This window comes from Oncorhynchus mykiss, chromosome 2 (genome assembly GCF_013265735.2).
Source record: "Oncorhynchus mykiss isolate Arlee chromosome 2, USDA_OmykA_1.1, whole genome shotgun sequence".
Classification (NCBI taxonomy): Eukaryota; Metazoa; Chordata; class Actinopteri; order Salmoniformes; family Salmonidae; genus Oncorhynchus; species Oncorhynchus mykiss.
Window position 1 is genome coordinate 63,984,281 of NC_048566.1, and position 25,746 is coordinate 64,010,026.

Below are 25,746 nucleotides of genomic sequence, written 5' to 3' on the forward strand. Positions count from 1 at the left end.
TTGATTACACACAGGTGGATTGTATTTATCATCATTAGTCATTTAGGTCAACATTGGATCATTCAGAGATCCTCACTGAACTTCTGGAGAGAGTTTGCTGCACTGAAAGTAAAGGGGCTGAATAATTTTGCACGCCCAATTTTTAAGTTTTTGATTTGTTAAAAAAGTTTGAAATATCCAATAAATGTCGTTCCACTTCATGATTGTGTCCCACTTGTTGTTGATTCTTCACAAAAAAATACAGTTTTATATCTTTATGTTTGAAGCCTGAAATGTGGCAAAAGGTCGCAAAGTTCAAGGGGGCCGAATACTTTCGCAAGGCACTGTATATACATATACTCTATACACTACCATTCAAAGTTTGGGGTCACTTAGAAAATATGTCCTTGTTTTCCATGAAAACATACATGAAATTAGTTGCAAAATGTATAGGAAACATAGTCAAGACATTGACAAGGTTATAAATCATGATTTTTAATTGAAATAATAATTGTCCTTCAAACTTTGCTTTTGCCAAAGAATCCTCCATTTGCCACAATTACAGTCTTGCAGACCTTTGGCATTCTAGTTGTCAACTTGTTGAGGTAATCTGAAGAGATTTCAGCCAATGCTTCCTGAAGCACCTCACTCCCATAAATTGGATTGACTTGATGGACACTTCTTACAGTCAAGCTGCTCCCACAACAGCTCAATAGGGTTGAGATCCGGTGACTGTGCTGGCCTCTCCATTATAGACAGAATACCAGCTTACTGCTTCTTCCCTAAATAGTTCTTGCATAGTTTGGAGCTGTGCTTTGGGTCATTGTCCTGATGTAAGAGGAAATTGGCTCCAATTAAACGCCGTCCACAGGGTATGGCATGGCGTTGCAAAATGGAGTGATAGCCTTCCTTCTTCAAGATCCCCTTTACTTTGCACAAATCTCCCACTTTACGACCACCAAAGCACCCCCAGACCATCACATTGCCTCCACCATGCTTGACAGATTGTCACGGTCTTCCTCCTCTTCATCTGAAGAGGAGAGGCGAGAAGGATCGGAGGACCAAAATGCGGCGTGGTATGTGTTCCTGATGAATATTCAATTAAAGAAAGTACTGAACACTGAATACAAAAACAATAAACAAATAACGACAGTGAAGCTATCATAAGGACTGTGCTGACACAAGCAACTAACATAGACAATCACCCACTAACAAACAGTGCAACCCAGGCTACCTAGTATGATTCTCAATCAGAGACAACTAATGACACCTGCCTCTGATTGAGAACCATACTAGGCCGAAACATACAAATCCCCAAATCATAGAAAAACAAACATAGACTGCCCACCCCAACTCACGCCCTGACCATACTAAATAAATACAAAACAAAGGAAATAAAGGTCAGAACGTGACACAGATGGCGTCAAGGAATCCTTCTGCATCGTTTCTTTTTTTCTGCATCTCACAAATGTTCTTCTTTGTGATCCGAACATCTCAAACTTAGATTTGTCTGCCCATAACACATTTTTCCAATCTTACTCTGTCCAGTGTGTGTGTTCTTTTGCCAATCTTTCCTTTTATTGGACAGTTTTTCTTTGCAACTCTGCCTAGAAGGCCAGCATCCCGGAATCGCCTCTTCACTGTTGATGTTGTGACTGGTGTTTTGCGGGTACTATTTAATGAAGCTGCCAGTTGAGCACTTGTGAGGCGTCTTTTTCTCAAACTCTAATGTACTTGTCCTCTTGCTCAGTTGTGCACTGGGGCCTCCCACTCCTCTTTCTATTCTGGTTAGAGCCCGTTTGTGCTGTTCTGTGAAGGAAGTAGTACACAACGTTGTACGAGATCTTCAGTTTCTTGGTAATTTCTCGCATGGAATAGCCTTCATTTCTCAGAACAGGAATAGACTGATGAGTTTCAGAAAAAGGTTACTTGTTTCTGCCCATTTTGAGCCAGTAATCGAACCCACAAATGCCGATGCTCCAGATTCTCAACTAGTCTAAAGAAGGCCAGTTTAATTGCTTCTTTATTCAAAACAATGATTTTCAGCTGTGCTAACATAATTGCAAAAGGGTTTTCTAATGATCAATTAGCCTTTTAAAATTATAAACTTGGATTAGCTAACACAACGTGCTATTGGAACACTGGAGTGATGGTTGCTGATAATGGGCCTCTGTACACCTATGTGATATTCCATTAAAAACCAGCCGTTTCCAGCAACAATATTCATTTACAACATTAACAATGTCTACACTGTATTTCTGATCAATTTGATGTTATTTTAATGGACAACAATTTGCTTTTCTTTCAAACACAAGGACATTTTTAGGTGACCCCAAACATTTGAACGATAGTGTATATATATGCAGAAGCATGTGGATTTGGCTGTTTCAGCCAGGTGTATAAAGGTGATAGGTGAATAAAATCGGGCACAGCCATGCAATCTCTATAGACAAACATTGGCAGTAGAATGGCCTTACTGAAGAGCTCAGTGACTTTCAACATGGCACCGTCATAGGATGCCACCTTTCCCACAAGTTAGTTTGTCAAATTTTGCCCTGCTAGAGCTGCCCCGGTCAACTGTAAGTGCTGTTATTGTAAAGTGGAAACGTCTAGGAACAACAATGGATCAGCCGCATAAGTGGTAGGCCACACAAGTTCACAGAACTGGACCGCCGAGTGGCACAGGAGGCCGCTGAGGGGATGACAGCTTGTATAATGGCTGGTATGGAGTGAATGGAATGGTATCAAACACATGAAAACCATGCGTTTGATGAGTTGGATACCATTCCATTTTTCCATTGCAGCCATTCCCAAGATCCCGTCCTCCCCAATTAAGGTGTCACCAACCTCCTGTGGTGGAAATGTGTTCTTTGGAGTGATGAATCACGCTTCACCATTTGGCAGTCCAACGGATGAATCTGGGTTTGGTAGATGCCAGGAGAATGCCACCTGCCCCAATGCATAGTGCCAACTGTAAAGTTTGGTGGAGGAATATTGGTCTGGGGCTGTTTTCATGAAACACAAGCATTTTGCTACATCTGCAAATCTGTGTAAGCAACCAATAAACTTTGATTTGATTTACAGTATACTACAGTCAAAAATGCAAAAAGACTACATTAAAGTCTGCAAAAGCACTAAATGAAATACCATAGAATACTACAGACGTACGCAAAAATATTACAGTGAATATATTATATACATGTTTTAATACTGTAGTATTTAACCATAGTAGTATACTTTCATGTGGGAAGATCTGGGATTGGTTTTGGGAATGTCCCCAGAATAGAATATTCTGGCTCTTGGATAGCAACACTATCCTGTGACTGTCCTCTTCCAGTCAGCCCAGCTAGACACAGTAATCCAAGAGATTTCCACTGAGATCCGACGTTTGACCAAACCGTCTTGCAGTTGAGATTGCTTAAGAATCAGAACTGTCTGTTGAAAAAAGTATTTTATTAATGTCCATCTGGCAGTCGGTTTATTCGGATTCTTTGCAACTCAAACAGTGTTTATCCAGATTTGGGGAGAATTAACATACAGTGCCATGCAAAAATTATTCAGCCCCCTTGGATTTCTTTCATGTTATTGTGTTAGAAAGTTGGATTGAAAGGAATTTAATTGAAACATTTCTGTCAACAATCTACACAAACTACACTAATGTCAAAGTGGAAGAAAATAAATGTTTATCCTGAAAATCTCCCCAGTATTTGTCAAGCCTACTCATGCGATGATGCTGCCACCTCCATGTCTTGGATTTACCACAAACATAGAGCTTTTACATTTAGGTCAAAAAAATGCATTTCTTTGTTATGTTTTTTTTGCAGTACTACTTTAGTGCCTTGTTGCATACAAGATGCATGTTTTGGAATATTTTGTATATTTGTGTTCTTCTTTTCACTGTCATTTAGGTCATTATAGTGGAGTCAATACACTGCTGCTGCGCCATCCACAGTTCTATCTCATCACAGAAATTGAACTCGGTAACATCGCTGACCAGTTTCCTTCCTCTCCTGCAGCTCAGTTCAGAAGCATGACTGTATCTTTGAGGCTTCTGGGTGGTTTAATACATAATGCACGGCATAATTATTAACTATACCACGTCTAAATAGATATTTAATGTCTGATTTGTTATTGTTACCCATCTACCAATTACTAACCTTTTTTTTATGAGGCTGTTTGAATCTGTGCTTGAAATTCAATACTTGACTGAGGGATCTTACAGATGTAGTATACACGGGGGACAGACGAAGGGTTATTCATTTAAAAATAATGTCAACCCCTATTATTCCACACAGAGTGAGTCCATGTAACTTTTTATGTAATTTTTAAGCCAAAATGTACTCCTGAACTAATTTAGTATTTCCTAAACAAAGGGGCTGAATACTTATACATTTACTATGTTTTTTTTTCAGCTTTTATTTTTCATGGAAAACATATTCCACTTTCACATTAGAATATGTTGTGTCTATTGTTAAAAAACAAATGACAATTAAATCCATTTAATCCCACTTTGTAACACAATAACATGTGAAGAAATCCAGAGTCTGAATACTTTTGCAAGGCACCGTATTTACTGGCACAGCTCTCTGTATACTAAGTGTTTCATATTGCGATTGCTCCCTTGGAGGAGAAAGAGCTAAGTGGTATCAACACATTTGTGGAACACAAAGCATCTGTGATGGTCTATGAAAATGAACAACAGATTCCTGTCAGAGCCGAGCATTCCACTTCTCCACGCGATGATGGGTCACATGCGAGAAACTACAGTAACTTGGGAAAATAAGGTTTGAGTGGATTGATGGAGGAATCAACACACACAACAAGTATCCCTGTCATTAAAGGGGCTATCCGCAGTTGAAACCATAACAATGCGACAGCACACCACTTTGTTTGGTAAAAAACTGAGGTATAGGGCTGGAGAAATGTTACCACAATCAAAGTCATAGTACATTAGATACAAGGACCAACCATCCATGATATAAAAATTATAGATTTCACTATGTTTTGAGGCTATACAGTGTTTGTTTGGTGTTCTTGTTAATGTTTTGTATACTGTGAATAACGACTACAGTATTTCAGTGCGCGTTTGGGATTATCAAGGCATTTTCAACCAAGACCACAAGGGGGTTTATTGATCCATTCGCTTCGTTCTGCTTTCCTTCACACCCTGAAAGCGGGTACCGTCTCTCTCCTCTCCTCTCCTCTGTCGCACTCGTGCAGACTGCTGAACAGAGGAGCGTTTCAGGGACTGGGAAGATTGCTTTGTTACAACCTCTATTGCCTACCCACCTGTGTCGCCGACTGACCGATGCCAGTAGTATAACATACCTGTATAAAGTAGCTCGCACTGAATGGAATAATATCTCTTGGTGATCCGGTTATCACAAATGTGGGATTTGTAAAAGGCTACTGAGCTGTTGTGACATCGTTGGATTGAACAGTACTGCCTCTTGGAAGTGGACAAAACATGGACTAATTTTGATTCACAATGGGATTAAAACTATTTCTTGTCCTCGGTTTATTCTGCGTCACCTCAGGTAGGACACACATTTGCCATTGATCATAATGTCTCGTAGCTAATTAATGTCAACGACTTGAGACACCCACTTTACAACATACATGATTGTAGGCTATCATCTAACTGGGTTGTCATTGTCGTGTAATTTACTGTTTTCCTATCCACTTTCAGCTATTATTAAAAATTGCAGTTGTAAATGTCAGATATATTTCTGAACACTTAGATGCGCATCTACCCAGCATCAATAACCTTTCAGGACAGGTCACGGAATATGCTATGAATTTTGTCCTTCATGCGTAGCCTATTGTGTTTGTTTTTCTATCAATAAGTTTTAGGTTTCGGGGTTGATCCTGCTCTACGCATCAACGTGTTCGATGAATTGACGCTTGGAGAGGGTTTTGATGGAGTTACTCAAGTCCAGGGCTTTCACAGCGAGTCTCGGGCGTTCCACTTTCAAGGTAAAATGCTGCCATAAAGACATCCAATATGCTGTGTTGGGCTGAAGGAGACAGGGCAACAATGATTGTTTGCAGTTTTTTCTTCTTAAGAATGAATTCCAAACTCATCAAACATGTTAAGGGAAAACACTTGTTTTGTACTATATAATATTAGATTGACTAATGGTAAATGGGCATTGATGCTCTTAGAAGCTCTCACAAAAAAATTAACCATTCAATTTATGCATCTTCTCCACAATACAACCTGTTTGCACAACCATCTCTTTTGACATACAGTAGCGTTGTGTTGTCATTTTCTCTTTGAGTTAGGCCAGGGGCCCAGGATGCCACCTGCCCATAACAAAGGCAATGGTTCCCATAATAGAGAGAGAGAGAGGGGGGGGGGGGGGGGGGGGGGGGTGACACAGATCGGGGCAGACACAGACATGCAAATAATGATGGAAAGACGGCATAATGAGATTAGTCAGCAACAACACCCCGGGCTCGTGGAGATGTATGGAGCGTGGACGACGGTGAATTGGCCGCTCTATGGACCCTAGTCAGACTGGTCCTTCAATGATCCCCCGGTGTCTGAAGTATATTTGATTATATTTGATTTGATTATGGGTTGTCTAGTCTGAACCTGTATTAGTTTGTCAGAGATAGGAGCCATTAGTAAGAATATCACTAGAAGCAATCTCCACGTTTGTCCCGTCTTAACATGCTATTCTTGATCATCTGACTGGCAAAGTGGTGGCGTGTTGGACAGAGAAATGCCGTTTGTCACAGGAGTTCTGCTGGTGTCGCGCTCTAGTTGTAGGTTTTACTGCTCTGCCCTCGCACCTTTTAAAATAGCACTAAATAATACATCATTTTAAATGAGGGTAAATCCATTTGAATTCAATCACTTTTTGACAGCACCTATTTTGTTTCGAACAAAACCTTCCATACCCATTTGGCCATTGTAGAAGTGCTAAGAAAGTGACTTTTTGGACCTGAATGCCAAAGCAGTTAAGATGTAAAGGCACACAAATTTGACCCATTTTTTGACCCACCAGGGGTGTTGTTGCTAATTATCTAAAAACGCACTAACTCCCATTGTTGTCATATTCACGTATGTTGTAGCTTAGCCCCTGTTTTACATCATCTAAGGTGTTTGTGTTGTGTCCGCCCTCGGTTGAGACAAAACATGCTCTTCAGCACAGGGTGGGTGTCATGTTTTGGCTGATAAATGTACTAAAATGGGAATACATTTGAAATGTCAACTTTCAAGTGGTACCACAAAGATGATTGTAGATCCACACGTCATAGAATGTTGACTTGAATGGGAATATCTGTTGTTTTAAATTATACTGTCAATCCCCCAATAGATCATTTGCTGTCATATTTGTGGTCGTAATTCGAAGTTACAGTACAATTTCAGTCAAATTTACATTTCAATGGTGTACCAGCTAAATTGCAGTAGTCTGAAGGGATAGGTGAAATATGTTTCTATGCTTGAAATGACACCCAACCCGTGTTCAAGAGCGTTCAACACAGAAACCTCTGATGATGTCAAATAGGGTCGAAGCTACAACAACAAAAAAAATCAGAGTTTACGCGTTTTTAGATAATTGACATTGAATGTTTATTTTTTATAAAAAATACAAAAAAATATCAAGAAATAATCAAATCGTTTGACAACACTTTTTAAAAAGCTTTTAAATGACATCGAACTCAGCCGTTTATATTTTCCAGTGGCAAAAACATGGATGGTGGGGAATGCATAATGGGTCAACATTGAACACCTTTATCTTCTGAAGGTTTTGGCATTCGGCTCCAAAAGGTCCCTTTCTGGCCACTTCTACCATGTGCAAACATACATGGAAAGAATTCCTTAAATCAAAAGGAATGCTGTCAAAAAAATGATTGAATTCAAAATGGATTCACCCATAGGTGTTTCCATGGTAAAGTTCTCTGGAGAAGAATATCAACCCGTACGTACACATCAACAGATACAGCTCTATGCATCCAGATCAATGTCTACAAAATGTGGAGTTATGCCTTCAAAAGGAACCTTTGGCATCTTATAGCATATCATCCAATACTAAAAGGATGAACATTGATGTTATAGGAATACCTCATTTCCAAATCCGTCTACTACACATACCTCATGTCTATCCTCTCATTTAAATCTACTGCTCTGTAGCCCTGCCCAGCGGGTCATGGCTTAAAGGGATCCTGCTTTTGTCAAATTCACATCAGATTTGACTTTTCGTAGCAGGTTAGGATAACGTATTCATCATGTTAGGAGAATTAACGTAGCAGGTTAGGAGAATTAGGTTAAGGTTAGGAAAAGGGTTCATTTGACAAAAGCTGTATCCCTTCTAACCATGACCCTGCCAGCACATTTACGCACAGTGCATCAATGTCTGCAGCTAGAGCCCCTTCTCCTCTTTGTAACGTCCCATCCTCTACTATGCCACCCTCTCTCCTCCAGTTCGCCATTGGTGTCACAAAATGGAAACATGACTCAGACTCCCCCGTACATTCTTCAGTGTGCCTCTGTCAATACAGCCCTTATTTCTCTGGATTACCTTTGAGCAGAGTTTAAGCACATTCAATTACCCACCCAGCAGAAAGGAAAGCGCTGCCTTATTTATGGCTGCTTCTGCCTGCTGACATCATTCATTTAGGATGTCTCTGTTAAGTAAGTGATGCTGGGTGGAGGCGCGGTGCGGAGCGGCAGCCAAACCTTCTGGCCTCTGTAGTGTATTCACTGGATATAGAGCTGTCTGTCTGATTGGGGCTGATAGACTGTAATCCAGATGTGTGGCTCTGGCTCGGCTAACATGGCTGCATGGGGTCATTCCTACGCTCATTAGAAACCAATCTGAATGTATACAGGGCTGTGGCTGCCTGTTTCTCTGCCTGCCTGCCCATGGGGATGGCTGGTATCTCTAGGAGGTGGGCGAAGGCGAGGAGAAGAGAGGATTCTGGAGGTGGTAAAGGAGGGGAGGAAGATAGGGAATGTGTGTGTGCTAGCTTGCATGCACGTGTGTTTGTGTGAGAGAGAGCGAGAGAGAGAGAGAGAGAGAGAGAGAGAGAGAGAGAGAGAGAGGGAGAGAGAGAGAGAGAGAGAGAGAGAGAGAGAGAGAGAGAGAGAGGGAGAGAGAGAGAGAGAGAGAGAGAGAGAGAGAGAGAGAGAGAGAGAGAGAGGGAGGATGGGATTGCATTTTAGAACGACCCCCCCCCCTGCAGCGGATCATCTTTGAAGGTATATGTCAGCAGTACAGCAAAGCGCAGTTCACATAGAGAGGCATGCCTCAGGGACTGGTATGGTAAAGCTGGTGGAAGGAATGCCCCTGGTTATATCAGTCACACCTAATTGGGGCAGGTGGCACCCTGCAGAAGGAACTTTGTTCATCCTATGTTTTGGTTGCAAACACGACATCTTCATGATTAAAATAGGGTTCAGAGTAGATCCCTATGTGGTACATACGAAGCACACCCACAAACAGCACTGAACTCCTATTGGACACAGTCTTACTACAGTAACTGATGCTGGAAAAGCAGCCTGCCATGGTCACGACAGTAAGCGGTCAGCGAGCGATGTCCTATCCACAATGCTGCATGCGCGTGAACCCAGAGCCTTGCGTGCCGTGTGATGCTTTTGTGTCACCAGCCAGCCAGAGCTGTGTCAGAGAGGCATTAGTTCTTGTGGGATGGAAGAGACTCATTTATTATAGAGCAGCACTCCCTGTGTGTGTCTTTGTCTCTCTCTGTGTGTGTGTGTATGTGTCTACCAACCAAACAGGAGGCATCTAATAGGCTAACCTCTGGGGCTACAGACAGCTACTAAAGCTATTCCGGCAGAAACACAGCATTCGCATCTGACTGTTTCTATGTGGAAGGACTTGTGACAGTAACTTGGCCCACAAATCAAGGTGTTTTTAGCCCTGTCAAGCCAACCTGATCCTTTGTTCCAGAAGTGCTGATGGTGGTTGGGGGTTATTTCTGTCACCTCCGGGCCACCATACACCATACATTTACATAGATAAAGGACTGGTGGCTGGCTGACACCAGCTCAAAGACTCTGAATGTCAGACAGTCAGTGGCTGGCGGACTGACGGCAGTGCAGAGTCGATCAGAGAGTTTTGGAGACAGTGCTGCCCCAGCAGTCCTGGAGGTGCCCTTGGCTCAGTTTAGTGTTTGTTCCAGTAGAGCGGACACACAGTAGAGGGATAGACCATCTTCCGAATGCAGATTGCCTGAGCCGGCCGGAGCCGGCGCTGGTATTGGATTATTCAGTTAGACGCTTGCTAGCCAAAGGGGGGTAATGGAGGGTTTGGAGTTGCTGTTGAGTTTATTATTACTGTTATCTCCCAAAAGAGACGTTCTCGGATCCAACCCTCCCACACAGATACCTCAGCCTCACCTCCAATGTTTAAAACAAAGAGTGTTTGGGGAAAATTCTATGTCATTTTCTAACTGGCGGTGTTACGCAATGTTGAGTGAGGCAGGAATGTATTTATCTGCTATATCTTTATCTGTGGTATATTTCCTTATTTGTTCTCTTTGTTTGGGGATTTTTAGATGTTTGGACTGACTGGTCCCACTTGGTCATTCTGTGCTAAACATATTTTATGCATGGTTAAATTTTGAGAGCTGAAGAGATTGCATATTTGTGAAATGTTAGAGAGGAGTTGTTTTAAATACGTGGCCAGTGCTATTTTGTTCCAGTAGTCCATTTGATAAAGTTAACACTATCCTCATTATTTAGATCAAAACATCGCTGTGATTAGTGATGCATCGATTTGACATTTTTGGCCGATACCGATATCCAATATTTTTCTTGCCAAAAAAACACAATTCTGATAACCGATATTTAACATTTAGCGTCTTTTTAAGCATTCTAGTACAATTAAATAGTTAACACACACACATGGACGCAGCGGTCTACGGCACTGCATCTCAGTGCAAGAAGCATCACTACAATCCCTGGTTCGAATCCTCGTTGTATCACATCCGGCCGTGATTGGGAGTCCCATAGGGCGGCGCACAATTGGCCCAGCATTGTCCGTGTTTGGCCCGGGGGAGGCCGTCATTGTAAATAAGAATTTGTTCTTAACTGACTTGCCTAGTTAAAGGTTACACACACACCACTGACCAAAATGTTATTTTGTTGGCGTTCACGTATGTCCCCATTACCAGTAAAGCATAATCAAAACCTACTTATTTCACTTACTTGCTGTGCTGTTTGGTTGTTCATTTGTTTAGTCGTTTAATTCTCAACAAGGATTTCATCATACATGTCAAGCAGTGAAGTTTCAACCGTGGCCTCTCTTCCTCGGTGAGCACAGTCACTGTGTCCATTTTCATCTTTTCCAGCTGTGTATGTAACATTTCACGTAAACCCTGTTTCTTGTCTGCATCGAAGTAGTGGTCCTCGTACCTAGTATCAAGCATGGTGGCGACACAGTAAAGAGGCTCAGAGAGAATGCCACCAAATTGCTTGTTCACAGCCTCGAGTACTTTTGTAAGTTTTAAACCCACGGTCTCTGTCAGCAGTTTTGTTGAGCAGGCGTTTCAATACCATGACAGAGGGTATCACATCTGCTACAGTTGCAGTTGATTAACTTATTTCTTGAGTCAGTTGTTCGAATGGCGCTAGGAGTGTGTTCATGTTTCCAAGCCAAGTTTCTAACATGTTCTCAATTGCCATTGAAATGGTAGCAGCGGTATGAGAACCAGCACATTCCTGAGCATGCAATACGTCTTTCCTCAGTACAAAATCCTCATCCACCCACTGTGCTGTCAGACTCAGCATGCTCACATCGCTGTTCAAAATGTCAGTCGTGAAGCTAATAGCAGTAACACCCATAGCAAGTGGCTCATAGATGTACATTTCAACAATACTGTGTAACTCTGGTAGGGCAACATCTGAAAAATAGTGTGTACCGGGCTCAACCAGTCGGCGAAAGCCAACATCATCCACGACAGAGGACAGTTGATTGTCAAGGGCAATGAATTCCATTATCTTGGCGTTAATGGATTTTACCTTTGAGTTGTCTCGCTGAAATGTTCATACTCTTTCAAATGACCGCTGAACTTGAACTGGTTTAGTTGTTGGAAGTGTGCGCTTAGTATTTTTCTGCTTTTGTTCTGTGTAGTACTGTATTTTTAGTGGCATCATTACGTCATCTACCTACGTTATATAGGTATGCACGTCATCTACCTACGTTATATAGGTATGCACGTCATCTACCTACGTTATATAGGTATGCACGTCATCTACCTACGTTACATAGGTATGCACGTCATCTACCTACGTTATATAGGTATGCACGTCATCTACCTACGTTACATAGGTATGCACGTCATCTACCTACGTTACATAGGTATGCACGTCATCTACCTACGTTATATAGGTATGCACGTCATCTGCCTACGTTATATAGGTATGCACGTCATCTACCTACGTTATATACAGTGCCTTGCGAAAGTATTCGGCCCCCTTGAACTTTGCGACCTTTTGCCACATTTCAGGCTTCAAACATAAAGATATAAAACTGTATTTTTTTGTGAAGAATCAACAACAAGTGGGACACAATCATGAAGTGGAATGACATTTATTGGATATTTCAAACTTTTTTAACAAATCAAAAACTGAAAAATTGGGCGTGCAAAATTATTCAGCCCCTTTACTTTCAGTGCAGCAAACTCTCTCCAGAAGTTCAGTGAGGATCTCTGAATGATCCAATGTTGACCTAAATGACTAATGATGATAAATACAATCCACCTGTGTGTAATCAAGTCTCCGTATAAATGCACCTGCACTGTGATAATCTCAGAGGTCCGTCAAAAGCGCATGAAGAACAAGGAACACACCAGGCAGGTCCGAGATACTGTTGTGAAGAAGTTTAAAGCCGGATTTGGATACAAAAAGATTTCCCAAGCTTTAAACATCCCAAGGAGCACTGTGCAAGCGATAATATTGAAATGGAAGGAGTATCAGACCACTGCAAATCTACCAAGACCTGGCCGTCCCTCTAAACTTTCAGCTCATACAAGGAGAAGACTGATCAGAGATGCAGCCAAGAGGCCCAAGAGGATCACTCTGGATGAACTGCAGAGATCTACAGCTGAGGTGGGAGACTCTGTCCATAGGACAACAATCAGTCGTATATTGCACAAATCTGGCCTTTATGGAAGAGTGGCAAGAAGAAAGCCATTTCTTAAAGATATCCATAAAAAGTGTTGTTTAAAGTTTGCCACAAGCCATCTGGGAGACACACCAAACATGTGGAAGAAGGTGCTCTGGTCAGATGAAACCAAAATTGAACTTTTTGGCAACAATGCAAAACGTTATGTTTGGCGTAAAAGCAACACAGCTGAACACACCATCCCCACTGTCAAACATGGTGGTGGCAGCATCATGGTTTGGGCCTGCTTTTCTTCAGCAGGGACAGGGAAGATGGTTAACATTGATGGGAAGATGGATGGAGCCAAATACAGGACCATTCTGGAAGAAAACCTGATGGAGTCTGCAAAAGACCTGAGACTGGGACGGAGATTTGTTTTCCAACAAGACAATGATCCAAAACATAAAGCAAAATATACAATGGAATGGTTAAAAAATAAACATATCCAGGTGTTAGAATGGCCAAGTCAAAGTCCAGACCTGAATCCAATCGAGAATCTGTGGAAAGATCTGAAAACTGCTGTTCACAAATGCTCTCCATCCAACCTCACTGAGCTCGAGCTGTTTTGCAAGGAGGAATGGGAAAAAATGTCAGTCTCTCGATGTGCAAAACTGATAGAGACATACCCCAAGCGACTTACAGCTGTAATCGCAGCAAAAGGTGGCGCTACAAAGTATTAACTTAAGGGGGCTGAATAATTTTGCACGCCCAATTTTTCAGTTTTTGATTTGTTAAAAAAGTTTGAAATATCCAATAAATGTCGTTCCACTTCATGATTGTGTCCCACTTGTTGTTGATTCTTCACAAACAAATACAGTTTTATATCTTTATGTTTGAAGCCTGAAATGTGGCAAAAGGTCGCAAAGTTCAAGGGGGCCGAATACTTTCGCAAGGCACTGTAGGTATGCACGTCAGCTTTGACAGTTTTGCACATCAGCGTTAAATTAGACATTGGGCCGATGCCGGCATTTTTAGCTAATATCGTACGATTCCGATATGCTCACCGATATATCGTGCATCCCTAGCTGTGATCTTTAACTTGCTATTATTGTTGGCCTCTGTTCTGGGTCAAGTCAGGCATCTTCATCATTGTAAATTAGGGCCCGTGCAACTCTTATGGAAAGCCTAGTGGTTAGCGGCAGGGTAGCCTAGTGGTTAGCGGCAGGGTAGCCTAGTGGTTAGCGGCAGGGTAGCCTAGTGGTTAGCGGCAGGGTAGCCTAGTGGTTAGAGGCAGGGTAGCCTAGTGGTTAGCGGCAGGGTAGCCTAGTGGTTAGCGGCAGGGTAGCCTAGTGGTTAGCGGCAGGGTAGCCTAGTGGTTAGAGTGTTGGACTAGTAACCGAGCTGTCACCCCCGAGCTGACAAGGTACAAATCTGTCGTTCTGCCCCTGAACAGGCAGTTAACCCACTGTTCCTAGGCCGTCATTGAAAATAAGAATTTGTTCTTAACTGACTTGCCTAGTTAAATAAAGGTAAAAAAAAAAAAAAATGAATCTTGTCCTTGAGAGGCTGTTTACATCCCTGTACAGTGTACACTTAAGGAGTCACAGTGTACGGTGTACATGTAGGAGTTCATTCTGAAAATACTGGAAGATATGTGAGCAGTGTGAAAGGATTGTGTGATAGTTAGGCCAGGTTTGGAGCTCTAAAGGCACCTGTTCCAAATGATGAACCATTGATTACATTGGCATTACCCCCATGCGTTTCTAAATAGTTAACCAAATAGCTACCCAGACTATCTGCATTGACCCTTTTTGCACTAACTCTTTTGACTCATCACATGCCCTGCTGCTACTGTTTATTATCTGTCCTGTTGCCTAGTCACTTTACCCCTAGCTATATGTACGTATCAACCTCACGCACCCCTGTAGATCGGAGATCGACTCAGTACAGGTACCCTGTGTATATAGCCGAGTTATCATTAGTCATTGTGTATTGGGAAGGGCACGTAAAGTAAGTAGACACTTGTTGTTTACGAAGTATGTGACGAATAAAATGGGATTTGATTAGCCTCATAATAATAATATTTCTTATACAATTGGAGGGGAGCATTCACCGTTGTGCACAAACTTGGAGTTCAGACTGATAGAAAAAAGTAGCATTACTCAGTTACAGATTAGAGTCAATCACCTGGTGTGAAACCATTAAAGCTGGATACATTCTGCAGATAACATTAGTGTGCTGGCTAGGCTACCACAAAGCTCTGCTTTCCAGGAACCCTCTCTGAGCCTGATGCTTTGAACTTCTCACTTTGTCAATGCATTCCTTGATGCCTGAAAATGAGTGTTTTTCCCCCTTAATTAATCTGTGTCCGTTAGTTCAATGATAGCATTGAAAGCGATGCCGATGTGAGATAAGGTATAACACGGATGTTCCTTTCCAGGCTACTTAATGTCTGTTTTGCCCATGTTAGAGTGGTCATTAAACGCAGGTGGTCGCCCCATGCAGGCGCCTGCCAATACCTAATCGACTGATGGCTTCTGATGGCTCCTGCCTTGCAGTGCAGTGCATGGGGATGGGGCCTAGGGTATTGATTTGGCAGAGAGCGGGGGAATCTGGCCCTTTCATCCACTCCTCTTTCATGTGGAGGGTTTTTGGGAGGGTTACTGGTAGGGTACTGTCTGGGGCTAATCTTATGCCCTGAGTGAGCAGTACCGACGCAGAGGTCCTATCTCTATGCTTTTGATGCAGGCGTCTCCAAACACAGCCGTGCTCATCAGTAAGTCTGAGAGAGGGGTCCATCTAGCTCCCTAAAGCCCCACCCTACCCCATCCTCCCAACCAGTCCCTCCCCCCATTTGACACTCCCCACCCCCCATGGGGAAGCAGGATGTGTTCTGAAGAGGAGAGGTTACCACCAGATCACAGGCTGTTGGCTTGCTGTGGAACACCGGACTCAGTCCCTCGGCCCCTCGGCCCAAACTGTCCCCAACCTCACCTTCATTCTGCCCCTCCATTGTGCCTGGGATTGAGATATCAGTGTGGTACCCTTTTCTTGGTCTGTCACACCCGCCATGCTGAGGTCTGGCACGTGACTGACAAGCACAGCACTGTACCATCTGCGGGCCAGAGCCTTTTGCTTGGGTTCAGTTTTGTTTTTCAAATCTGACAAATGGCTCATTGTATTTCTGTTGTAGGGAAAAGTCACTAAACCATTATGCGTCACCCTATTTGATCTGTAATTACGATTCAATGAGGTAGTCCACTAAGACACCTCAAGGCATTAATAATTTCCCCCAATGTCCTACATTATTATGAAGAGTGGCCACTTAGATTTAATTATTCATTCAGAGGCTTTCTGTTGCTACCATCAGGTTACTGCTGGGCAGACTAATCTGGTACATGTCACCGTTGCATCTGTCCCACCTCAGCCAATGACACTTTAATGACACCAGCTGTGGTGAGAGGACGCAGTCTAGCGTTGCATCTGTCTAGTGGACCTAAAAACCAGACAACCTTTTTTGTTGTTGACAGAAACGACTCAAAACATGGCCTCCCCATGGAGTAGCCTAGCCAGCATCCGACAGATGCTAATGCTAGCAGCACACGTTACACTCCTTCCCTGAAGACTGTATAACGTGCTTGTCTCCTATCACACGCATCGTCGACTACTCTACATGCTCTCCCTGCACAGTGCCAGGCTTCATCGTGGCCTTGGTAGTGTTTGCAGATTGCATTGTGTTAATTGTCTACTCCCACCAGCTGGAAGTTAAATGTTTATGCGCTGAGGAGAGGCAGCGATGCTAGCTTAGCTTCCCGTAGTGCTAAAGAATGCCATCCTGCATGCGTCCCCTGGCTGGGAGTGAACCCTTTGATGTGATCGCTTCTGAGAATGTCATCATTTATTGATGCTTCCATTAAAGTAGCATAGACGTTTGGGAAAAGTCAGGGGAGAGGGTGGCACACTGGTGGGACTGGAGAACTGAAGACTAGCTACAGAAGACTAGCTAGGCTACACAGAGATCTGAAAATAATATGTAATATACTGTATATATACAGTACCAGTCAAAAGTTTGGACACACTTACTCATTCAAGGGTTTATTTTTACTATTTTCTACATTGTCAAAAAATAGTGCTAACATCAAAACTATGAAATAACACATATGGAATCATGTAGTAACCAAAAAATTGTTAAACAAATCAAAATTGATTTTAGATTTAGATTCTTCAAAGTAGCTACCCTTTGCCTTCATGACAGTGTTGCACACTCTTGGCATTCTCTCAACCAACTTCACCTGGAATGCTTTTCCAACCGTCTTGAAGGAGTTCCCACATATGCTAAGCACTTGATGGCTGCTTTTTCTTCACTCTGCGGTCCAACTCATCCCAAATCATCTCAATTGGGTTGAGGTCGGGTGATTGTGGAGGCCAGGTCATCTGATGCAGCACTCCATCACTCTCCTTCTTGGTCAAATAGCCCTTACACAGCCTGGAGGTATGTTTGGTCATTGTCCTGTTGAAAAACAAATGATAGTCCCACTAAGTGTAAACCAGATGGGATGGCATTTTGCAGCAGAATACTGCGGTAGCCATGCAGATCACCATGCACAATGCCAAGCGTCTGCTGGAGTGGTGTAAAGCTCGCAGCCATTGGATTCTGTTGCAGTAGAAATGCGTTCTCTGGAGTGATGAATCACACTTCACCATCTGGTGAAGGAGAACGCTACCTGCCCCAATTCTTAGTGCCGTCTGTAAAGTTTGGTGGAGGAGGAATAATGGTCTGGTGATGTTTTCATGGTTTGGGCTAGGCCCCTTAATTCCAGTGAAGGGAAATCTTAACGCTACAGCATACAATGACATTATAGACGATTCTGGGCTTCCAAATGTGGCAACAGTTTGGGGAAGGCCCTTACCTGTTTCAGCATGACAATGCCCCTGTGCAAAAAGCGAGGTCCGTACAGCAATGATTTGTTGAGATCGGTGTAGAAGAACTTGACTGGCCTGTGCAGAGCTCTGACCTCAACCCTATAAAACACATTTGGGATGAATTGGAATGCCGACTGCAAGCCAGGCCTAATCACCCAACATCAGTGCCCGCAGCAAGTCCCCGCAGCAATGTTCCAACATCTAGTGGAAAGCCTTCCCAGAAGAGTGGAGGCTGTTATAGCAGCAAAGGAGGACCAACTCCATATTAATGCCCGTGATTTTGGAATGACATATTTGACAACCAGGTGTCCACATACTCTTGGTCATGCAGTGTACATATATATCATTTTGCATTTCACCGGAAATTTCCTTCAACAACAGTGTGACCAGATTAAGATCCTACATCGGAGCAAAGAATGTTCATGTTTGCTCAACCGTAATGCTATCTCAGATATATGCATTATTTCTGGCATAATGTGTATTAATGACACTGAAACTTTACATAAAGACAGTAGGATGCAGGAAAATTAAACAAACCACAAACAATTCACGATGCCTCAGTTGTTGGTACAGACAGGCAAAAGAAACAATCCACTCTTGAAATTACAGCAGAACACAGCTGGCTATTTCAGCTCCTCAAAACCTCTGATCAATCTCCGACAGGCAGCTTCAGAGCTCCACCTTCGGGTTTCAGCTTTATCTGCCGAGACAAATCGATAGAAAGACATGGAAGTGAAGAAGAAGAAGAACGCAGCGGCTCTGTGTTATGTATGTATATACATATATATACATACATACATACATACACACATATATATATATACAGTATGTATATGTGTTCACCACACAGAGCCCCTGCGTTCTTCTTCTTCACTTCCATGTCTTACAATATAAGTGAATAATAATAATAAGAAGAACGCAGCGGCTCTGTGTTTTATATATATATATATATATATATATATATATATATATATATATATATATATATATATATATATACAGTGCCTTGCGAAAGTATTCGGCCCCCTTGAACTTTGCGACCTTTTGCCACATTTCAGGCTTCAAATATGAAGATATAAAATATCTTATGTATTTTTTTGTGAAGAATCAACAACAAGTGGGACACAATCATGAAGTGGAACGACATTTATTGGATATTTCAAACGTTTTTAACAAATCAAAAACTTAAAAATTGGGCGTGCAAAATTATTCAGCCCCCTTAAGTTAATACTTTGTAGCGCCACCTTTTGCTGCGATTACAGCTGTAAGTCGCTTGGGGTATGTCTCTATAAGTTTTGCACATCGAGAGACTGAAATGTTTTCCCATTCCTCCTTGCAAAACAGCTCGAGCTCAGTGAGGTTGGATGGAGAGCATTTGTGAACAGCAGTTTTCAGTTCTTTCCACAGATTCTCGATTGGATTCAGGTCTGGACTTTGACTTGGCCATTCTAACACCTGGATATGTTTATTTTTGAACCATTCCATTGTAGATTTTGCTTTATGTTTTGGATCATTGTCTTGTTGGAAGACAAATCTCCGTCCCAGTCTCAGGTCTTTTGCAGACTGCATCAGGTTTTCTTCCAGAATGGTCCTGTATTTGGCTCCATCCATCTTCCCATCAATTTTAACCATCTTCCCTGTCCCTGCTGAAGAAAAGCAGGCCCAAACCATGATGCTGCCACCACCATGTTTGACAGTGGGGATGGTGTGTTCAGGGTGATGAGCTGTGTTGCTTTTACGCCAAACATAACGTTTTGCATTGTTGCCAAAAAGTTACATTTTGGTTTCATCTGACCAGAGCACCTTCTTCTACATGTTTGGTGTGTCTCCCAGGTGGCTTGTGGCAAACTTTAAACAACACTTTTTATGGATATCTTTAAGAAATGGCTTTCTTCTTGCCACTCTTCCATAAAGGCCAGATTTGTGCAATATACGACTGATTGTTGTCCTATGGATAGAGTCTCCCACCTCAGCTGTAGATCTCTGCAGTTCATCCAGAGTGATCATGGACCTCTTGGCTGCATCTCTGATCAGTCTTCTCCTTGTATGAGCTGATAGTTTAGAGGGACGGCCAGGTCTTGGTAGATTTGCAGTGGTCTGATACTCCTTCCATTTCAATATTATCGCTTGCACAGTGCTCCTTGGGATGTTTAAAGCTTGGGAAATCTTTTTGTATCCAAATCCGGCTTTAAACTTCTTCACAACAGTATCTCGGACCTGCCTGGTGTGTTCCTTGTTCTTCATGATGCTCTCTGCGCTTTTAACGGACCTCTGAGACTATCACAGTGCAGGTGCATTTATACGGAGACTTGATTACACACAGGTGGATTGTATTTATCATCATTAGTCATTTAGGTCAACATTGGATCATTCAGAGATCCTCACTGAACTTCTGGAGAGAGTTTGCTGCACTGAAAGTAAAGGGTGCTGAATAATTTTGCACGCCCAATTTTTCAGTTTTTGATTTGTTAAAAAAGTTTGAAATATCCAATAAATGTCGTTCCACTTCATGATTGTGTCCCACTTGTTGTTGATTCTTCACAAACAAATACAGTTTTATATCTTTATGTTTGAAGCCTGAAATGTGGCAAAAGGTCGCAAAGTTCAAGGGGGCCGAATACTTTCGCAAGGCACTGTACATATATATATATATATATATATATATTATTTGTCTCGTCTGGCAGATAAAGCTGCAATCCAAAGGTGCAGCTCCGAAGCTGTAAAGTTTCAGTGACAGAGTAACATCGGTCTCCCTGTCATTAATACACATTATGCCAGAAATAAGAGGCATATCTGAGATAGCATTACGGTTGAGCTATCATGAACATTCTTTGCTTAGATGTAGGATCTTAATCTGGTCACCCTGTTGTTGCAGGAAATGTCCTGCACAGCAGGAAATGCAAATGTATAGTGTATTCACGGTTTAAAAAGGCTTCTAAAGTTTGTAATTTCCACTTTCAGAATTGATTTGCCCTAAGGAAACATGTATCAACCCCTCCAAAAATGTCCATTAATTATAATCCACACAATAATTCACATTTCCGGTTGCTGCAAAATAATTTTCCTGCTGTGGGAGAAACTGGTCAAATTAAGTTTCTGCATCTGTATGTAACATGCAATGAGGTAATAATATCAAGGATAACCAATCTGCAACAATGATAGATAACCTCTAATGAATGGAAACACATGGAAATGAAATGCGTAAATTAATAATGCTAATGTAGTTGAATTCTCAAGTGCTACTACAATATTGTCTTTTTAATTATCAAACTGCCACTTGTTCTTTTGCCAGGTTCGTCCAGGGAGGTGAAGGCCCCTGAGGATGTGTCTGCGCGGATGCTCCAGAAGTTGAGGGGCCGGACTGAGTTCACCGTGCTGGTCACCCTGAAACAGGAGCACCTCAACTCTGGGGTCATCCTCTCCATCCACCACTCTGAACAGAGGTACGGCCAGAGTCCTTACAATACTTACTGAATACAATGCTGGAGTCCTCACAATACACACCGAACCCAATGTCAGAGATCTCACAAAGCACACTGATCAGAGTATGAATGGCTCACCTTTGCAGTGAAGTCTTCTCAAAATATGGGAGTGTCATTTGTGTGTAGAATGTGTTGAGGGTACATACAGTATGTTTGTGTTTTTGTGTAACTGATACACACACACACATTAATTTGTTTAAATGTATGTACATTTTAAAGTATTTTGTCTTTAATGTATTTTCCGTTATGTGTCGGACCCCAGTAAGACTAGCTGTCGCTACTGGCGTCGGCTAATGGGGGTCCTAATAAATAAATAAAAAAGGAAAAAATACTGATTTGATACCTGCAGTACTAACAGACCTGTAATGGGTGCGTGTTGGTGGCAGGGAAGTCAGGTGCAGGAGAATGAACTTGGTAAAAACTGAGTTGTTTAATAAATACTGATACAACTCCAAAAACTTAAATGTACAAAATAACAAAAGTGGGAACAAAACCCGTCACACACACCAACATAATACATGCACATCACATACAAACAAACAATCTCCGACAAGGACATGAGGGGAAACAGACTGTTAAATACACAAAACCCGTCACACACCAACATGATACATGCACATCACATACAAACAAACAATCTCCGACAAGGACATGAGGGGGAACAGACGGTTAAATACACAAAACCCGTCACACACCAACATGATACATGCACATCACATACAAACAAACAATCTCCAACAAGGACATGAGGGGAAACAGACGGTTAAATACACAACATGTAATTGATGGGATTGGAACCAGGTGTGAAGGAAGACAAGACAAAACCAATGGGAAATGAAAAATGGATCAGTGATGGCTAGAAGGCTGGTGACTTCGACCGCTGAACACCGTCCGAACAAGGAGAGGGACCGACTTCGGCGGAAATCATGACAAGACCAGACTTAGGAAATGACCGTGTACACGATCACGTTTTATTCCTAGTGCAGCACTAAAGCAAACCCATTGTGGTTGTGAACAGAAAGGTGATGAGCCTCCCTCCCCTTCCCAGTTAGTTAGCATGCTGATCTGTTTTCCATTAGCTAGCTGTGCAGCCAGCAGATCAGACTGGTAATCAGAATGCCACATAATGTGTTGATTGAACTGTGTACATTAAAGTCAGCGCAAAGTAAAGACCTCACTGCAATGTTAATGACTTTCCCCAGCTCTGATAAGCCCATCCAGGCTGTGTGTTCACTGCACGCTACAGGCTCGCTTCACTGTTTCATTTGGTTTAGAAATGGTTTGCTGAGTGATCCCGGCAGGCAGAGTTACTGGATTTGTGCAGCTGGTATATTGTGCATGGCTGGGGCAGAATAACTCGTTATATCGGTTTGTAGATAAATCAACTCCAGTTCCTCTTCAGTACAGTTCCTCTTCTAAGTGGTTGTTTTTCTTTTGAATAATACTTTGAAGCGAGTAGCTCCAAAGAAATCTCTGTCTTTAAAGCCAGAGCTGATGACTCTTTATTGGCAACTCGGGCAGCTCTTTCCATTAGTGTCACTTCATATAGGGAATCTCTATGGACTGGATAGATGGAAGGCAGGGGTTTCCTGAAATACCAATGTACCAATGTCCCCATGAGTTTACTCCTCTCACTCACATCACATGGTTGTACTAGTGTTTGGTGTTGTGGCTCACTGAAGCTCTCATTAACAGCCATCGAGTAGCATTAAGCTTGCACATATTCCTGAGATTGAATCTTGAAAGGGTTATCAGACCTAGAGAGACCATGATTCTTTGAAACAGGGTGAGGCAGTTATATTTCACCATGGGGTGTGAGGTGAGAGATCTACTTTACTGAAAGGATTCTGGGAATGAAGATGAACTGTTCAGCTGTCTGTAGAACTATGGGTGTGGTCAGTCCTTTATTGTACTGCCTTTTACCTCTGTTAGAGATGTTGAATTGGGTAGAAAGGGATGTGTGTGTGTGTGTGTGTGTGTGTGTGTGTGTGTGTGTGTGTGTGTGTGTGTGTGTGTGTGTGTGTGTGTGTGTGTGTGTGTGTGTGTGTGTGTGTGTGTGTGTGTGTGTGTGTGTGTGTGTGTGTGTGTGTGCGAATAGCAATTCCCCTCTCCATATTCCATCTGCTCATTATTCCTGGTTCCACACGAGACAAACTCAAAGTTCCAGTCAAAAGTTTGGACACAATAACAAATATGGAATCATGTAATAACCAAAAAAGTGTTAAACAAATCAAATCACTAAGTGCAAAATAGTTGGGATGGCGTATTGCTGCAGAATGCTGTGGTAGCCATGCTGGTTAAGTGTGCCTTGAATTCTAAATAACACAGACAATGTCACCAGCAAAGCACCCCCACACCATCACAACTTCTCCTCCGGTGGGAACCACACATGTGGAGATCATCCGTTCACCTACTCTGCATCTCACAAAGACACAGCGGTTGGAACCAAAAATCTCAAATTTGGACCAAAGGACAGATTTCCACCGGTCTAATGTCTATTGCTCGTGTTTCTTTTGTCTATTGCTCGTGTTTTTGTCCTTTAGTAGTGGTTTCTTTGCAGCAATTCGACCATGAAGGCCTGATTCATACAGTTTCTTCTGAACAGTTGATTTTGAGATGTGTCTATTACTTGTACTCTGTGAAGCATTTATTTGGGTTGCAATCTGAGGTGTAGTTAACTCTGATGAACTTATCCTCTAGAGCAGAGGTAATTCTGGGTCTTCCTTTCCTGTGGCGGTCCTCATGAGAGCCAGTTTCATCATAGCACTTGTTGAGTTTTGCGACTGCACTTGAAGAAACTTTCAAAGTATTTTGACATGACTGACCTTCATGTCTTAATTAAAGTAATGATGGACTGTCATTTCTCTTTGCTTATTTGAGTTGTTCTTGCCATAATATGGACTTGGTCTTTTACCAAATAAGGCTGTCTTCTGTATACCACCTCTACTTTGTCAACACAGCTGATTGGCTCAAACGCATTAAGGAGGAAAGAAAATGAACTTTTAACAAGGCACACCTTTTAATTGAAATGCATTCCAGGTGACTACCTCATGAAGCTGGTTGAGAGAATGCTAAGAGTGTGAAAAGCTGTCATCAAGGCAAAGGGTGGCTACTTTGAAGATTCTCAAATATTAAATATAATTTGATTTGTTTAACACTTTTTTGGTTACTACATGATTCCATATGTGTTATTTCATAGTTTTGACAACTTCACTATTATTCTACAGTGTAAAAAATAGTAAAAGTAAAGAAAGACCCTTGAATGAATAGGTTTGTCCAAACCTTTTGACTGGTACTGTATGTCTAAATCAATTCCTTGTCCACTTGTCCATTCAGGTTCCTGGAGTTGGAGAGCAGTGGGCAACGCAGTGAGGTGCGTCTCCACTACCGCACCAAGGGTCAGCAGGCCCACACTGAGGTGTTTCCCTACAGCCTGGCAGACGGACAGTGGCACAAGGTCTCTGTGGCAGTCAGCGCCTCCCACATCATATTGCATGTTGACTGCAACAGGTACGCTTCATAAACAGTGCCATAATAATGAAACTAATCAAGTTTCATTTATTCCAGTATCAGTATCAGTGTTCATTCATTGTCCGTTTAGGATTTTTACTTTACCTTCTATAACAATATTTTAATGTTTGATTTGTTTGCAATAAATAATTCCTTAATGACTCAAAACAATTATGGAAAACATCAGTTTTTATTGTTGTAAAACAACTGCTAAGTTGAGAACTGCTAGCTAACTTTCCAGCACAAGTCAACAACTTCGGGAGGGCAAGCGTGCAAAATAGATCCAGAGAAATCTGACTACCCCTAGTGGCGAAAGTAAAAAGTGCAACCCGAGTCAGTCAAAGAGGAGAAGCATTCTTCTAATAAAGGAAATGTTTGTTTGATGAAATAGAGCCATACTAAGACAAAATAAATGTGACACAATGTGTAAATGATAACAAATTAGTGCACGATATTAAGACATTTATGAAAATTCTGGAACTGAATTCTGAAATTGAATGAGAGGCTACAAAATAGGAGTTTGATTCCTATGCAACGTTCTACTAATAGGAATACTTCACAGTTAGTTTTGTCCTTTTATTATTTTTGTTTGAACAGTAAAACAGTCAGCATGGAGAAAGGCCAATAAAACCACTTAGAATTGATTTGTTGCCATGCACTGCCCATAAAGCATATTTACAGTGCCTTGCGAAAGTATTCGGCCCCCTTGAACTTTGCGACCTTTTGCCACATTTCAGGCTTCAAACATAAAGATATAAAACTGTATTTTTTTG

At 42.0% G+C, this 25,746-nt stretch overlaps 1 protein-coding gene across 2 annotated transcripts in view; it reads left to right on the forward strand.

Annotated features, from left to right (window-relative positions):
- The first annotated feature begins 5,146 nt into the window (after positions 1–5,146).
- The window catches only part of nell2a (neural EGFL like 2a), a 102,762-nt gene continuing 82,162 nt past the window's right edge, over positions 5,147–25,746 (forward strand). For both annotated transcript variants that reach the window (XM_021567998.2, XM_036952885.1), the window contains exons 1-4: positions 5,147–5,516; positions 5,827–5,955; positions 21,274–21,424; positions 24,800–24,973. In XM_021567998.2, the coding sequence (XP_021423673.2) occupies positions 5,468–5,516; positions 5,827–5,955; positions 21,274–21,424; positions 24,800–24,973 (503 nt within the window). In that variant the 5' untranslated portion in view covers positions 5,147–5,467. The remainder of the gene's footprint in view (positions 5,517–5,826; positions 5,956–21,273; positions 21,425–24,799; positions 24,974–25,746) is intronic.